The sequence below is a fragment of the Sparus aurata genome, chromosome 23 (assembly GCF_900880675.1).
Source record: "Sparus aurata chromosome 23, fSpaAur1.1, whole genome shotgun sequence".
Lineage (NCBI taxonomy): Eukaryota > Metazoa > Chordata > Actinopteri > Spariformes > Sparidae > Sparus > Sparus aurata.
The window spans coordinates 30246058-30263125 of NC_044209.1; the positions used below are offsets into that span (position 1 = coordinate 30246058).

At 43.3% G+C, this 17068-nt stretch overlaps 1 protein-coding gene across 1 annotated transcript in view; it reads left to right on the forward strand.

Moving 5' to 3' along the window:
- The window catches only part of scn4ab (sodium channel, voltage-gated, type IV, alpha, b), a 30908-nt gene extending 19659 nt beyond the window's left edge, over positions 1–11249 (forward strand). Inside the window, exons 22-30 of the mRNA XM_030408790.1 lie at positions 6772–7056; positions 7467–7520; positions 7842–7979; positions 8102–8206; positions 8308–8578; positions 8747–9368; positions 9444–9588; positions 9925–10002; positions 10393–11249. Of these exons, the coding sequence (XP_030264650.1) occupies positions 6772–7056; positions 7467–7520; positions 7842–7979; positions 8102–8206; positions 8308–8578; positions 8747–9368; positions 9444–9588; positions 9925–10002; positions 10393–10761 (2067 nt within the window). The 3' untranslated portion in view covers positions 10762–11249. The remainder of the gene's footprint in view (positions 1–6771; positions 7057–7466; positions 7521–7841; positions 7980–8101; positions 8207–8307; positions 8579–8746; positions 9369–9443; positions 9589–9924; positions 10003–10392) is intronic.
- The last annotated feature ends 5819 nt before the right edge of the window (positions 11250–17068 follow it).

A 17068-nucleotide genomic window follows, 5' to 3' on the forward strand; every position in this document is an offset into this window, starting at 1 on the left:
TCTCTAAGTCGAGTTGCTCTTTAATAGCAGCCTTTTTCTGAGCTGTGGTGTATGATATAATACTCCCCCTAAGATAAGCTTTAGCATCTGGGGTCTTATTAGCAGCCATAAAGACATTCCATTGTTCAGTAATATAGTCAATGAACGGGGGACTACTCAATAGAGAGGGGTTCATCCTCCAGTGGCGAGAGGAGGGATCAGAGTATGGAGGGCAGATGCTCAAACTTACATGAGAGTGGTCAGAGTGAGCATCCGCCAATTAAGCACTCCCTGACCCTATCCAGAACCATTCTGGATGACAGGAAACAAATCAGTTCTTGAAAATGTCTGATGAGGTTGGGAAAAGAAGGTGTAGTCTCTTCCCTTGGGGTTGGCTATTCTCCAAGTGTCAAACAACTCTAAGTCATGGCAGAACTCTTTCAGCCTGAGACTCTTTCGAGGGGTTGGGCTAGACTTAGGTGGGGACTGGTCCACACTTGGGTCAAACACACAGTTAAAGTCGCCCCCTAAAACAACAAATGGGGTGGATACTGATGAGACATCCAATAGAAGCTTAGGGGAAAAGGCACCTTCATATGAATTAGGGCCATATACACAACCTGTAAGGATTTGTTCCCCATAAAGATAGCCTGAGACAAGGATATAACGGCTATCGTTGTCCTTGATGGTTATCGCTAAGGTAAATGGGAGACTACGGTGAATTAATATGGCTACTCCTCTGCTTTTTGTGTTATAAGATAAATAGAACACCTGGCCCACCCAGCTCCTTCTCAACTTCAAATGCTCCAAGTCATTTAAGTAGGTTTCAGATAAAAAAGCTATTTGTGTTTTCTCTTTTTTCAAAAAAGCAAGGATCTTTTGCCTTTTTATTGCATAATTAAATCCCTTAACATTAAGGGACACTATTTTGAGATCACTCATAACAGGGTAAAAGGAAGTTTGTGATCTAATTGAGAGAGCTTTGTGGCACAGCAGGGAGATTAAGTGCGCTTATCACAGGAAAATAGGTTAATATGTAACACCTTGGGATACAAAATGGATGGCTCCAGATACATGATGTCGTAAATAAAAACAACTGAGAGAACATCATGAACAGCAAAACATCCGTCCCCAAATGATGGACTCCCAATTAACTCCAGATAAAAATAACACCAGAACACCCCTCCCCACCCCATCTCCCGGTGCGGTCCACCAGCGTGGCCCGTTGAAAAAGTAGCGGGGCACATTGAAAAACGCAACTGATAGAAAGAAAATCCTCTCCACTCCCCCGCTTACCACGAGCTAAACAAAATATTACAACCATGTGAACTAAACTCGGATACATTTTAACCACCAGCATGTCTTTAGCCAACCAGTCAAAGGCAGTGGCATGTTGAAACGACATGAAGACAATATTTAAACAATTCCTCCACCCACAGAGTATTTATCTACAGTACATACCTTTGTATAAACGATTCCAAAAATAAACGCTAACTGCAATCAACTGTGTACTGTCTTTGTAATGTCACGTCACCTCCAATTCAGCCCAGTCCATCCAGGAAAGCAAGCGCATCCTCAGGCGAGCGAAACAAGTAGTTTTTTCCTCCGTGGGAGAAGTTCAGAGTAGCACGGAAGCACATGGAGAAGCGCATGTCCATTTGGATGAGCCGTTCACACACACCATTAAACGCACGTCGCATTTCTTTGACACCGACTGCTAAATCCTGTCGGATGAATATTGTGTGCCCCTCGTGTGACAGCGGTCCTTTCTCCTTGGCCGCAGCGAGAATCCTCAGCTTGTCCCTCGAGTTGTGCAGCTTGATAACCACTGCGCGGGGCCAGTCTGGTTTTGGCGGACCGAGGGTCCTATGAGCACGGTCAACTTTAATGATGCCCCGCTTGGTCTCCAGGTCTAGCAGAGTGGGTAACCAGCTCTCAAAAAACTTAACGGGCTGTCGGCCCTCTGCAGTTTCTTTGAGGTTGTAAATTATGATATTGTCTCTGCGGCTACGTCCCTCCATATCGATGCTCCTCTCCGTCAGGACCCGCACTTTGGTCTCTAAGTCAGTCAGCCTGGACTCCATGGCCGTCACGTTATCCTCTGCTGCGCTTTGTGTTGGACCCCAACCGTGTTGTAATACTGTTCAGCGTGGTTGAGAGCTCTTCAAATTTGTTCTCCATCATAGTGGATATTTTCTCAATAACGCTCTGAGAAATACCTCTGGCGAGGGCATCAGCGTCAACAGCAGGTGTCCCTTGCGGTGTAGCGTTAGCTTCCTTTCTAGCTGGCTCGTTCTTCTTCACTTTTTGGTCTTCCAGAGGCTTGTTCGTCATGGATTTGGCGGCTTTGGGGTTTGGCATGTCGGCGAGAAGTTGTTTGGCAAACTTTTGCGTGGTTGTAACTTTTTGATATTATGTAAATAATCAGATATAGTTCAGTAGCAGCAGGAGCTCAGCAACAGTCGACTGCTCAGGGTTGTAGCATCATGTGACCCCCATAAAGTACATATCTATAGTCGATCTGTTTCCTACCATAATCACAGATCAGCGCAGCCTCAGTTTGGAGAAGCAAAGAGCCGCTCCAGCCCAGACGCTCAGCTTAGTACTGCAGTGAACGGAGTCCAGATGCAAAGCAAAATTTTAACCACCAAAACAAGGCTCAACTAAAAAAAATCTATATCAGTTCAAGTTTACGTTATATAGAGAAAATTCACACCGCTTTACATCACCGTCAGACCGGGTTAGAACACTCCCACACTCTGTAAGGACACTCTCACTCCCTGTTAGAACACTCCCACACTCTGTAAGGACACTCGCACACTCTGTAAGGACACTCTCACTCCCTGTTAGAACACTCCCACACTCTGTAAGGACACTCTCACTCCCTGTTAGAACACTCCCACACTCTGTAAGGACACTCCCACACTCTGTAAGGACACTCTCACTCCCTGTTAGAAGACTCCCACACTCTGTAAGGACACTCGCACACTCTGTAATGACACTCTCACTCCCTGTGAGAACACTCCCACACTCTGTAAGGACACTCTCACTCCCTGTGAGAACACTCCCACACTCTGTAAGGACACTCTCACTCCCTGATAGAACACTCCCACGCTTTGCAAGGACACTCTCACTCCCTGTTAGAACACTCCCGCGCTCTGCAAGGACACTCTCACTCCCTGTTAGAACACTCCCGCGCTCTGCAAGGACACTCTCACTCCCTGTTAGAACACTCCCACGCTCTGTAAGGACACGCTCACTCCCTGTTAGAACACTCCCACGCTCTGTAAGGACACTCTCACTCCCTGTTAGAACACTCCCACACTCTGTAAGGACACTCTCACTCCCTGTTAGAACACTCCCACACTCTGTAAGGACACTCTCACTCCCTGTTAGAACACACCCACACTCTGTAAGGACACTCTCACTCCCTGTTAGAACACTCCCACGCTCTGCAAGGACACTCTCACTCCCTGTTAGAACACACCCACACTCTGCAAGGACACTCTCACTCCCTGTTAAAACACTCCCACACTCTGCAAGGACACTCTCACTCCCTGTTAGAACACTCCCACACTCTGTAAGGACACTCTCACACTCTGTAAGGACACTCTCACTCCCTGTTAGAACACTCCCACACTCTGTAAGGACACTCCCACACTCTGTAAGGACACTCTCACTCCCTGTTAGAACACTCCCACGCTCTGTAAGGACACTCTCACTCCCTGTTAGAACACACCCACGCTCTGTAAGGACACTCTCACTCCCTGTTAGAACACTCCCACACTCTGTAAGGACACTCTCACTCCCTGTTAGAACACTCTGATGCTCTGTAAGGACACTCTCACTCCCTGTGAGAACACTCCCACGCTCTGTAAGGACACTCTCACTCCCTGTTAGAACACTCCCACACTCTGTAAGGACACTCTCACTCCCTGTTAGAACACTCTGATGCTCTGTAAGGACACTCTCACTCCCTGTGAGAACACTCTCACACTCTGTAAGGACACGCTCACTCCCTGTTAGAACACTCCCACGCTCTGTAAGGACACTCTCACTCCCTGTTAGAACACACCCACACTCTGTAAGGACACTCTCACTCCCTGTTAGAACACTCCCACACTCTGCAAGGACACTCTCACTCCCTGTTAGAACACTCCCACACTCTGTAAGGACACTCTCACACTCTGTAAGGACACTCTCACTCCCTGTTAGAACACTCCCACACTCTGTAAGGACACTCCCACACTCTGTAAGGACACTCTCACTCCCTGTTAGAACACTCCCACGCTCTGTAAGGACACTCTCACTCCCTGTTAGAACACACCCACGCTCTGTAAGGACACTCTCACTCCCTGTTAGAACACACCCACACTCTGCAAGGACACTCTCACTCCCTGTTAGAACACTCCCACACTCTGCAAGGACACTCTCACTCCCTGTTAGAACACTCCCACACTCTGTAAGGACACTCTCACACTCTGTAAGGACCTGTTCTCCCTGTTAGACACTGCCACACATAGTTTAAAAGCCTGCCGCTCCTCCAGTTAATTTGAACTTAAGAAGCATCTTGGATGAGATGTGAATCATCTTCAAGAAACTGAAACAAATCCAATTGACTACAGTGGCGGAGCCAGAACGTAGCTAATGGGTGGGCCTGGAAAAATCTGGATGGGCCTGATTATTTTTAAAGCTGATATGAGATGTATGTAAACGATTTATGATAGGCTATATTAAAATCTGCCCGGCCACTGTAAATTAGCGTATGCTATGAATAATATACCTATGAGTCGATACACAGAGACCGCTACTCCACAACTGGACCTCTGTTCTGTTAAATTTCTTTTTTATTTTTTTTTTATTACATTTTTTTTTATTTTTTAATTAAATCTTTATTTGGGAAGGACATGTAAAACATCAGCATACCACTGTGGTGAAAATATAAACAGATGACCTTCCGGTTTTGTTGTTCTGAGTCCAAAAAAGGCACAAGTCCAGTCATCCAGACGCACGAGTCCCAAGGAAGTATATTCATGGGACGTGAATCAAATTGTACTCGTCCTTGGTAAAGCTTCCTCACCTCTAGAAGCTTAAATTTCACAGCCTTTATGACAAAATAACATCAGTGGAACTACATTGTCTTAGAAACAATATTAACATTTTGCCTGGTATAGACAGAACCAGATAAAATTCACATGTAACTCTCGAAAGTTCTGTTAAATTTCACTGTTAAGACCCAAAGGGGAAAAAGAGGGAGAGAACGAGAGAGATCCAGTTTATGCAGGGTATTTGATGAAGCTTTATTGTTTTGCTGCTATTCAACGAGAGGAGAAACATGTTTTTCTCTGTTTACTGAGGTTAATTGCAGAAAAATTCATACCACTGTACATGGGAGACAGAGAGAATGCGCTGCTCCGGGTTAAGCACCTTGGACAGTTCAGTGCGTACAATCAGCGCACAAGTATTTAAATGTCTGACACATTGAATACCGTAAATTACCAAATAATAGGCGGGTTTCAATTAACCGCAGGATCCCTTTAAACGCCGGGTGCAGGTGTTTATTTTGGTAAATAACCGCCGGTTCCAAATAAATGCTGGGGCTAATGTAAATTGTTTTCTTAAATCAAGGAAGAAGACGTGTCCACTGACACTGCACGTTTTTCTTCTTCGCCTTTTTCACGTATTGTGCTGCTTTCTGTCAGTCAGTATCACATTGATGATCGCCATGGCTCCGGTGCAGCAACAAAATAAAAAGTAAAACTTGAAATTTAAACTTTCTGCTGTAAAATATGCAGAGGAAAACTTGGGAGAAGCAGCCGCTAGATGTTTCTCTGTTGACCCCAGACTGGCAAAAAAAAGAGAACAAACTGAGCTTGAGCGTCTGTCCGAGGAGGACAGCAACAGGGCCAGGCTGCCTGCTGGAGGGAGGAAGAAGGCTAGCGAGGAGCCTGAGATAAACATGCGGGGATGAGTTATCAGCAAACGGGCACGACACGAGAGAGTGTCCCGCAAAATGATCAGGACGATGGAGAAACAAATGTACGCCACCATGAGTGACAGCAGAGATGAGTCATTTGCTTCACTTGTAGAAGAAGGACAACTATTGCCCAGAAGGATGCCAGAGAATTCACAGGGAAGCTGGCGAAGTTTGTGACATTTTCATCCCGGATTTTTGAGAGGAAGGAATTAAACACCTGTTCCAAATAAAAACCTGGTCTGTTAAGTGACTTATAAACGCCTCGGCTATTATTTGGTATTTACGGTATGTACACAACCACAATCACAACATGCCCCAGCGGGCCAGAATACATTTATATATATATATATTTTTATATATATATATGTATATATGTATATATATATATTGTATATATACATATACATATATATATATATATATATATATATATATATATATATATATATATATATAAATAACACTGTCTTACCGGCTGTTTTTACACAAGGCGGAGTCTTCTGGGCTTTGAGTTAAACACATTGATTATGTCATCATAATCAGAACTGTGATTGATTGACACTGATCACTTTAAAGACAAAGTTTTTTGTTTTTTTTCATGAATCTCACTGGGTGTGCACATCCAGGCCCACCCATAGCTCTGCCCCTAGTTGGATATGACACAGCAATTAGAATTTTTTTTGTATTTTTTTTAATCTCATTTTAATATTAATTCATTCCATTTTTTTTTCTTCTGGTATTTGTAATTTAAAAAAGTGTTAGTGTATTCACGTGTCTACCTGTCTCCCTCTCTAAACCTGCCTGTCTGCCTGCAGGTGGTGGTAAATGCCCTGGTCGGAGCGATCCCCTCCATCTTTAATGTGCTGCTCGTGTGTCTGATCTTCTGGCTGATCTTCAGCATCATGGGGGTGAATCTGTTCGCAGGAAAGTTTTATCACTGTTTCAATGAGACGTCTGAGGAGATGTTTGATGCTGCAGACGTCAACAACAAGACTGAATGTTTGGCTCTGATCGAGTCAGACTTCACCGAGGTCCGCTGGAAGAACATTAAAGTCAACTATGACAACGTCGGGATGGGCTACCTGTCACTGCTGCAAGTGGTCAGTCTCAACACTCAACAGTGTAATAATAAGTGTAATAAATCTGAAGAGTAGCTCTCCTGGTAGAGTGCAACATCATGCAGCTCAAGGTCAAAGTTTAGGGTTTGAATCCTCCCTTTTGCTGCATAGTGTAAAGTTTGTCAGTGACGAAAACTTTTGGGCGTTCGTGACTGAAGTTCAAAAATTGTCTGACATTACAATGTAAAAACTAATGTTGAACCCTGTAAGGACGTCACTTGGATATCAATAGTTGAACACTAAAAGTGCGCAGTGGGTGAGAATTTAATTCTGACGTCAGATTGTGTTTGTGTCCTCTGTTTCCTGGTTCCTGTCATGTTCACTCTCAATGTATGCAGACGACTCAACTGTTTATTCAGAATTCTGGTGTTAATGAGTTTTGTCTCTTTCAGGCCACATTTAAAGGCTGGATGGACATCATGTATGCAGCAGTGGACTCCAGAGATGTCAGTACTGTCATCAATATTTATATCATGACTGGTACTAAAACTGACACTGGTTATAATTCTTGTACTGGTACTGATAGTGGTGCTAACTAGATGCTAGAACAACTGTAGTGGTACAATCATACCAAAAGTTGAGACATGCTGTCAAAGTATTGATGCTGACACAAAGCCAACAAGTCAAAGACGTTTTATTGCAAAAATACACGCAACGAAACTGAAGAGGGGCATGTTTGTAATTTTGGTCCCAAATAAAATGGACTTGACTCTAGTTACCATGGTTACTGTGTGTGTGTGTGTGTGTGTGTGTGTGTGTGTGTGTAGGTGGAGTCCCAGCCGATGTATGAAGCCAATCTGTACATGTACCTTTACTTTGTCATCTTCATCATCTTCGGCTCCTTCTTCACTCTAAACCTCTTCATCGGAGTCATCATAGACAACTTCAACCAGCAGAAATCAAAGATATGTTTCTTCTCAGCGACAGACAGGAGGACGCCTCTGTCCAGATTCTATCAGATGAAACTGAGATAATGAGAATGATTCTGTGTGTGTCTATCAGTGAGTTAATGGTGTTTTGTCTTTACATGGGAGGAACAGACATTTTCATGACGGAGGAGCAGAAGAAATATTATAATGCCATGAAGAAACTGGGCTCCAAGAAACCTCAGAAACCTGTTCCACGACCTGAGGTCAGCTCACTTTCTGTCTGCTGTTATTAAAACCTGTGAACCAGGTGACAGGAGGTACAGGTGAGTAGAGTTTAAACAGTTTCTTCTCTCTGTCTGACCAGAACAAGTTCCAGGGTCTGGTCTTTGACCTGGTCACCACGCAGTTCTTCGATATCTTTATCATGGTGCTGATTTGCCTCAACATGGTGACCATGATGGTGGAGACAGACGAGCAGAGCGCAGAGAAAGAAATGATCCTGTACTGGGTCAACCTCTGCTTCATCGTCATCTTCACCACAGAGTGCTCTCTGAAGGTCATCGCACTGCGGCAGCATTATTTCGCTGTGGGCTGGAACATCTTCGACTTCGTGGTCGTCATTCTGTCCATCGTAGGTGAGTGTCTGGTGATGTCATCGTCTCGTCAGTCTTTCTCTGATGCCTTGAACTTGAGGAGATATATTTGATCGGCACAGGAGGGATTTTTCAGGTAGTTTCTAGAACAACAACAATAACTTTGCTTATCGCAGGAGAGGAAACGTGTTCTGTGTGTCGTCCCTGCAGGCCTCCTCCTTGCTGACATCATAGAGAAGTATTTTGTCTCACCCACGCTCTTCCGTGTGATCCGATTGGCTCGTATTGGCCGAGTACTCCGCCTCATTCGTGGAGCCAAAGGGATCCGGACGCTACTTTTTGCCCTGATGATGTCACTCCCTGCCCTCTTCAACATCGGCCTGCTCCTCTTCCTCATCATGTTCATCTTCTCCATCTTCGGCATGTCCAATTTTGCCTATGTGAAGAAGGAGGCCATGATTGATGACATGTTTAACTTCGAGACGTTCGGGAACAGCATGATCTGTCTGTTCATGATCACTACGTCGGCTGGCTGGGATGGGCTGCTGAATCCCATCATGAACACGCCGCCAGACTGCGAACCCAACGTGGAGAACCCAGGGACGATGGTCAGAGGGAACTGCGGCAGCCCGGGGATCGGCATCGTCTTCTTCACCACCTACATCATCATGTCCTTCCTGGTAGTGGTCAACATGTACATCGCCATCATCCTGGAGAACTTCAACGTGGCCACGGAGGAGAGTGCCGACCCGCTGTGTGAGGACGACTTCGAGATGTTTTATGAAACCTGGGAGAAGTTCGACCCCGACGCATCACAGTTTATACAGTACAGGTGAGTCTGACCTGAAGAGCATGATCACATTTCACTGTGGTATTGACCCTAACCTGACTCTGATGTGTTTCACAGTAAACTGTCAGATTTCTGCGACACTCTGAAGGATCCTCTGAGGATCTCCAAACCAAACACCATCAAACTGATCCAAATGGATCTGCCTCTGGTCCCTGGAGACAAGATCCACTGTCTGGACATTCTGCTGGCCCTCACTGCACAGGTAACACCACCTGCTGTCAGCTCACATATCGGTGTCCAGACTTAGTCGAGCCTTTCACAGGTCATGCTTCACAAAAACCCTCCACAAAGGTTCATCTGATCCGTGCGGACTTGGTAAAAGATCTGAATAACAAACAGTGTGGCCGTCGTGAGGAGGTTAACTGAAATGTTGGGCCAGAAAACACGAGGTGGTTTCTAACTCTAACATACATCATCCAATCGGATATTCTGCCTGAAGATGACTACAGGCTAATAACAGTGCCACCTACTGAAAACTGGATGTAAGGCTTGTCTGAAAATCATTATTTGATTTACACGATCCATCATATGTGTGCAGGTGTTGGGTGATTCAGGAGAGATGGACGCTCTCAAAGCCAGCATGGAGGAGAAGTTCATGGCCAACAACCCATCAAAGGTTTTTCTCCATTCTCTTCTTTTCTGTGTGTTATTGTTAACTACACACTGAGCGTATCTTCGTCCATAGCGTTTGTTGTTTATCAGTCTTTATCAGTGAAACAGTTTAATTAAATGTCCTGATGACTTTATGCTCAGGAGACACAGAAACCTTCAGACAGGAAGTCATATAAAGGAACATGAGTCTGACCTTGTTTAACCTTCAGCTGTCCCACATCAGAGCATGACATCGACCTGTCAGGTGGAGGTCATTCCTGATGTTCATCCATCCAACTGGCCATCATGCTATAGTGTATTTCTACTTTGCACGGAGCATCTGGAACAAAAACAATTTCCCCCCGGGGATTAATAAAGTATTCTGATTGGCTGATTGATTGATTGTTCCCTGCAGGTGTCGTATGAACCAATCAGCAGCACCCTGCGGAGGAAACAGGAAGAGGTGGCTGCGACAGTGATCCAGAGAGCATACAGGAAGCACCTCCTGCAGCGGACGGTCAAACTGGCGTCTTACAAATATCGGGAGAAGATGGACGGGCGTCGAGACAAGGAACCGCCGCCAGAGACAGAAGGACTGCTCTGTGAACGGATTAGTCAGCTGTACGGACACGACGGAGACACAGACCAACCTGTCTCAGGTGTCTCAGGTGAGGATGGCCCTGCCCGGGTGGAGCTGCAGACGGAATTTCTCCTGCACGCTGCTCCACCTTTCAACGCCTGCGACTTCCTGCGAGATGAGAACCTGAGGGAGTCTATCGTGTGATGACAGCTGATTATAAACTCACCTGTGGCGTTACCTGTCCGAGGATCAGAGACTTCTGAAAAGACTCAACAGAGCGACAGATCGCAGCAGAGACAACTTCCAGTTCGTCAGACTGATGACCTGAGTGCTGCAGAAACTCTTGAACTGCTCTTCTTCTTCTTCTTCTGGCTTTTTATTACTGCGTGTTTCTTCTGGGAGTTTTAATCTTGGAACAGAACTCAGTGTTTGCAGGTGAACCAGGTGATTTAAATACTCACACTGTAAATCCAACACTCCAGCTATTATTGAAAGAAATAAAAAAACATAGAATAGAAGTATTTAATTATACAGGTACTCACTCATCATCCAGGTGATTCCTACCTGTCCACAGGCGTGTATAAGTCACACTGACTGTGTTTGTCAACATGTTCAGGAGTCACATGCTCCAAGATGACCAATCACGTGGCATTATTCACCTGCGCAAACCATCAATAAACTCTGTCATTAAAGCTCGGGTTTGTTATTGACTTGTTCTAGAAGCATTTTCTGTTAAATGTGTAGAAAATCTCAGAACATTGTGACAGAAGTCAATAAATCAAATTATCTGACAAAAAGAATAAAATAAATCCAGTAACTGTGGCTGCTGCAGGAATCTGACGAGCCGTCCAATCATCTTATCCAGCCAAAATGAAACCATTAGACCGGCTAACTTTCTGTCTACCTGCGTACCTGTCTGTCTACCTGTGTACCTATCTGCTACCTCCAAACCTGTCTGCCTGCTTGCACAGTTTTACACAAGTCATACAGTTAGCGATGATGCTAACAATGTGCTGCGCTCACATAAACAGCCTCTGAGCCTGTCATTAGGCAGTTAAATCAGTTAGCACGCAGCCCCTGAACCCAACAAACGGAGGGTGGAGGTGGAGGTGGAGCATGTTAATGGATGTTTAATGAACTGTCTCGTCTGCTCTGTAATAACTCTCATGTCGTTTCAGATCCTGTCCTGCAGTAAACTCCCATCATTCCCATCAGCTGATCTCCCTCACCTGCCTGCACACCTGTTCCCTCTCCTCCATCACCTCCACCTGCAGCGTACCGTCTCATTCCCCCTCACTCTGTGTCTAAACTTTCCTCCTGCCTGTTTCCTTCTTTCGCCTGCGTCTGGCTTCTTGGACCACAAACAAACAAACAAACAAACAAACTTGATTTTTAACTCTCGTCTCTGAGACGTCGATCTGTTAAACCTGTTGGCACAGATGGAACAAGCAGACAGCCAATGACAGAGCAGCAGTTGAACAGATCAAACGTGATTTAAAGATCTGATGTTGAGACTAAATGAAACATGTCCTGTGTTTATGATCAGATATGATGTCACTCAGTCAGCTGCTGAGGTGAACCAACCAATAGCAGCTTAGAATGGAGCGGCCAATCAGAACTGAGGCTGAAACCCATCAGACTGACTGAGTTTTCAGGTCCTGAACCGTCTCGTCGAAGCTTCAACAGCCAACCAAGAATGAGCCGTTAGCAGAGCGGAGGTGAGGTCACCTGTCAGTCTGTTCTATCATCTTCTGGTTCTCTTCAGAGCCAATTAATTATTGGAGGCCAGTAAGACGCTCATCTATTAGTGTTAACAAGCATTAACTCTGTTTCCCTGGCAACACCTGAGAGTCTGACTTACAGCTGGAACAGTCATAACGATCAGGTTCTTATGTAATGGAAACGTTCAGCCAATCAGAGGTGAGATGACTGGTTGTGCTACTTCCTGCAGCTGTCAGAGCAGCTGATGGAGGAGAGTCATCACACAGGTCCAGCCTCTCAGGTGTCTGTGTTTCAGCAGCTAATTGACACCTTGCAGCCAATCAGAATCAAGTATTCACCCAGATCACACGTCCGTCATCTATAATGTGTGTTTGATGCTTTCTGTCATCATCATCCCTCATCACAGTCCTCTGAGGCGGGGCTAAACACAGGACGCCGCGATGGTGCTCGTGTCTGAAAAACAATCAATGTTTCTCATTGTAAACAGATGAAAGAAGAAGTGCTTATTTAGTAAAACTAATCATTATTGATTGAATTGATAAGCAGCTCTTCTGATCGCCCTCTTTCTTTCTTTCTTTCTTTCTTTCTTTCCTGTCATTCTGTCATGAAGTATTGATCATGTTATTTTGGTATATCAGCGCTATTGATGATTTTATTTATTTGTGCTTTCATCTTGTTGCTGTTGTTTTTTCACTCGGAGGGATGAAACTTTTCAAACTGAGGCGCTTCATGTGATTGGAGGAAGGATGGTTGTCAGAGTCAGCAGTCTGCTTATTGGTCAGTTTAAAGTGTTGGAGGATGATGATTTGCAGATGTTACCTGCAGTGAACACAAACTGATTAAAGTGTCAAACTCTCCTGTAAATGTTTCTGCTGTCGTTCTTTCGGCTCACCTACAGACCTGTAGACCTGTAGACCTGTACACCAGTACACCAGCACACCTGTACACCTGGTCACCTTTAGTTCCACTTCCTGCCTGGCTCCGAGGCAACGCAGCAGCAGCTGTTGTCATATCATAACGGCCAAAGTTCAAAGAGAAAGACAAGAAGAGCAACAGCTGACATTACTGAGGATTACAGCGCGCGCACACACACACACACACTCACACACTCACACACACACACAGAGTGAGTTTCTTGTTTCAGTCGTGAGGAGAATCAGCTCAACTGTGAATCAGTTTTCAGCTGCAGACGTCTTGTTTCTGTCCGGGCTCATTCTGAGGTTCTACGGATCATCAGAACAAACTCCACTGAAACCTTCTGTGAGTTTCTGAACCATCTACAGCAGAACGAGGTGGAAACAGCTGATAACCAGCAGCTTCCTTTGATTCTATTCTCTACATTTAACATCAGGTGCTGATGATCTGAAATGTCTCAGGAGAATTTGGATGGTGATCAGAACCAGTAATCAATGACAACAATTATTGATTCATACGGATTCTTCAGCTGCTTGTAGTTTATACCAGTAGTTTTATTCTGTTGTTTCTTCATCAGCAGAGAAACTTGTGAAATACAAACTGATGTGCAGCCGTCGCCCCCTGCTGGACATCTGCTGACATTACATTCACATGAGCCTTCAGCTTCAAACACATCAATGACACAACATGTCACATGAAACACATTAACCGTACCAAGGAATTATATTTTCAGTGAAAAATCATTTTTTTGTTAGGTCAGGTGAAGTAAATTTGTATTCATACAGTCTAAAATCTGTTTTCAAATTAAAAACATATCAACAAAAGAAAGAAATCTGCGGAAGATCAACAAAGACACAGGAAGTAGAAGTGGACACGTTTCATCCACTGATGTGTCATCAAACAGCAATAAGAAGAAATTCAGCATCATACAGAAATCATCACAACAATGTCAGAAATCCCCAGAAAACAGCAGAAATCAGAAGTCATCAGTTTGTCCAAGACACGAAAAAAAGACGTGTAAACATTGTTTGAGATTATCTTAAACACGTGATTGATTGGTTCTTACTGCCGCTGGCAGCTTCACCTTCACAGTGAATGGTCATCACCATGGCAACCAGATGATGGAGGTTTGTTCAAATTAACAAGTTTGTTCTGCTTTGAACACGCACACACACACACAGTCATCTTATACAGGGCATATAATCCTGCTCATATGCAGCACTGACAGTGTATCTCATTAATAAACTGGAATGGGACTCAGTGGAGTGCATACCTCCGCTCAGGCCCTCAACTCTGCTCCAATATTAAACTTTGAAGTCCTGAATCAAATTTAAAACCTCAAATTTAAAACCCCCAATAACTGCTTTTTTAATCATAACTCAAGCAGATCTCATTCACAATCTAGCTCACTCTCCAAACAAACCATCTAAACAACAAACAATGAAAACAACAAACCATCAAAACAACAAACAATGAAAACAACAAACAAACCATCATAACAACAAACAAACCATCAAAACAACAAACCATCAAAACAACAAACAATGAAAACAACAAACAATCAAAACAACAAACAACCAAAACAACAAACAATCAAAACAACAAACAAACCATCAAAACAACAAACCATCAAAACAACAAACAAAGAAAACAACAAACAATCAAAACAACAAACAACCAAAACAACAAACAATCAAAACAACAAACAAACCATCATAACAACAAAAAACCATCAAAACAACAAATAACAATCAAAACATAACAAACAACAAACCATCACAACAACAAACTACGGAGCCCCAGACAGACATGTTCAAAAAAAATTTAAATTGTGGCCACAATATAGCTATAGCGTGCGCTATGGCCACGAAATACTAAATTGTGGGCACAATTTGATATTTCGTGGCCACGAAATAAGGATAATGTGCGCACGAAATACTAATTCGTGGCCACAAAGTAGGTTTAATGTGCGCACGAAATACTAATTAATGATATTAATATTATTCCTGGACAACAGGGTAAGTAAATCAAGCACACCTTCTCTAGAAACCACAATAGCCTACGTGATAGATAGATAGAGAGATAGAGAGAGAGAGATACTTTATTTATCCCGAGGGAAATTCAAGTGTCCAGTAGCATACAAAATACAAAACATACATTAAACTAAAATAAAAAACCTAACCTTAAGAACAGAATTTAAAATAGAATAAAAGATAAAATAAAGTGTATATATATATGTATATATATATATATATATATGTATATATATATAATGAACAGTAGCTGCAGTAAACAGTGCAAAATGGTTGACAGTGCAAAATGAAAGTGAAAGAGTGCAAATAGAGGTAGAAATTGTCTATTATCTATTGTTCCCCTGCCTTTACTGAGAGCTGTTATACAGTCTGATGTGGGACGAAAGAGCTTTTGAGTCTGTTGGTGGAGCTGGACTGACTCAAAAACTCTTTGGTCCTTAAGGTGAGTGTCTTTTCTTATTCTGTTCTAGTCAATATCTTGCTATCCCGCATTTAGGCAGTTATTTAACTAGGCCTATAATATAGTGAACTTTTAATCGTCTGTGATTTTATTGAAGGACAAATGTCCAGAGAACACTACAGACACCTTCAGTAGTTCAGTCAGAGCAACAACAACCTGTAAATCAATACAAACTAGATTCTGATCACTGAGGTTCCCTTGGCAACGCGATACATACAGTGAGCGCTACTGTAACTGCACAGCTGCGTTCAGTGGCATCATTAAACGCTGCGGCTCATATAGCCTCTGTATTCCCTCAGCTGAGAGTCTGACACACATGATGCTACTTTCAAAGGAGAGGATCAGTGAAAGGCACTGCCTAAATGCTGGATAAAAAGATATTGACTAGAACAGAATAAGATAAGACACTCAGCTTAATGACATCACGGAGGCTATTGCAGTTTGTAGAGAAGGTGCACTCGATTTGCTTACCCAGCTGTCTAGGAATGATATTAATGTTATTAATTTGTATTTTGTGCGCATGTTATACTTATTTCGTGTCCACAATTTAATATTTTTTTTGACCATGTAATGTCTGGGGCTCCGTAACAAACAAACCATCAAAACAAACAACAAACAATCAAAACAACAAACAAACCATAACAAACAACAAACCATCATAACAACAAACTAACAACAAATCACGCTGTTAACCAGTGGTTTGTGTTACCGATGGTAATGAGATGAACCTGTTGTTGTCTTCGTCATGTATCTGGTGTCTCTGTGCTCGTCTCTCTGTCCCGCAGCGTTGAATAAAGTCAGTTTCCTGTGATGTCACCGCTGCAGTCTGACCTGAGATCAGTGACATCTGTGAATAAATTCATCAAACATCTGTTTTCACAGCAGCAGCAGCAGCAGCTTTCCCGTGAATCACCTGTAAATATTCAGAGTCACACGCGTCACATCGTTTCATCTGATGGATTCTGTTCCATTAAACTTCAATCATATTTGTAATCAATCTGTTTGATCAGCTCAGCTCTCTGTTTCCGTTCACTTCAGCCTGTATTCAAATCTGCATCCATCAGCCTTCAATATTGATCATAACTAAACTGGTCAGTGATGATGTCACAAACGTTCATGTTTGAGTATTGAAAATGTTTTATCGATCAGTCAGAAATTAGAACAACACGTTCACCATTCTTTACTGTTCTCTATTGTTCTCTACTGTTCTTTACTGTTATCTACTGTTCTTTACTGTTCTCTACTGTTCCTTACTGTTCTCTTATGCTCTTCACTGTTATCTACTGTTCTTTATTGTTATCTACTGTTCCTTACTTTTCTCTTATGCTCTTCACTGTTCTCTACTGTTCTTTACCATTCTATACTCTTCTTTACTGTTCTA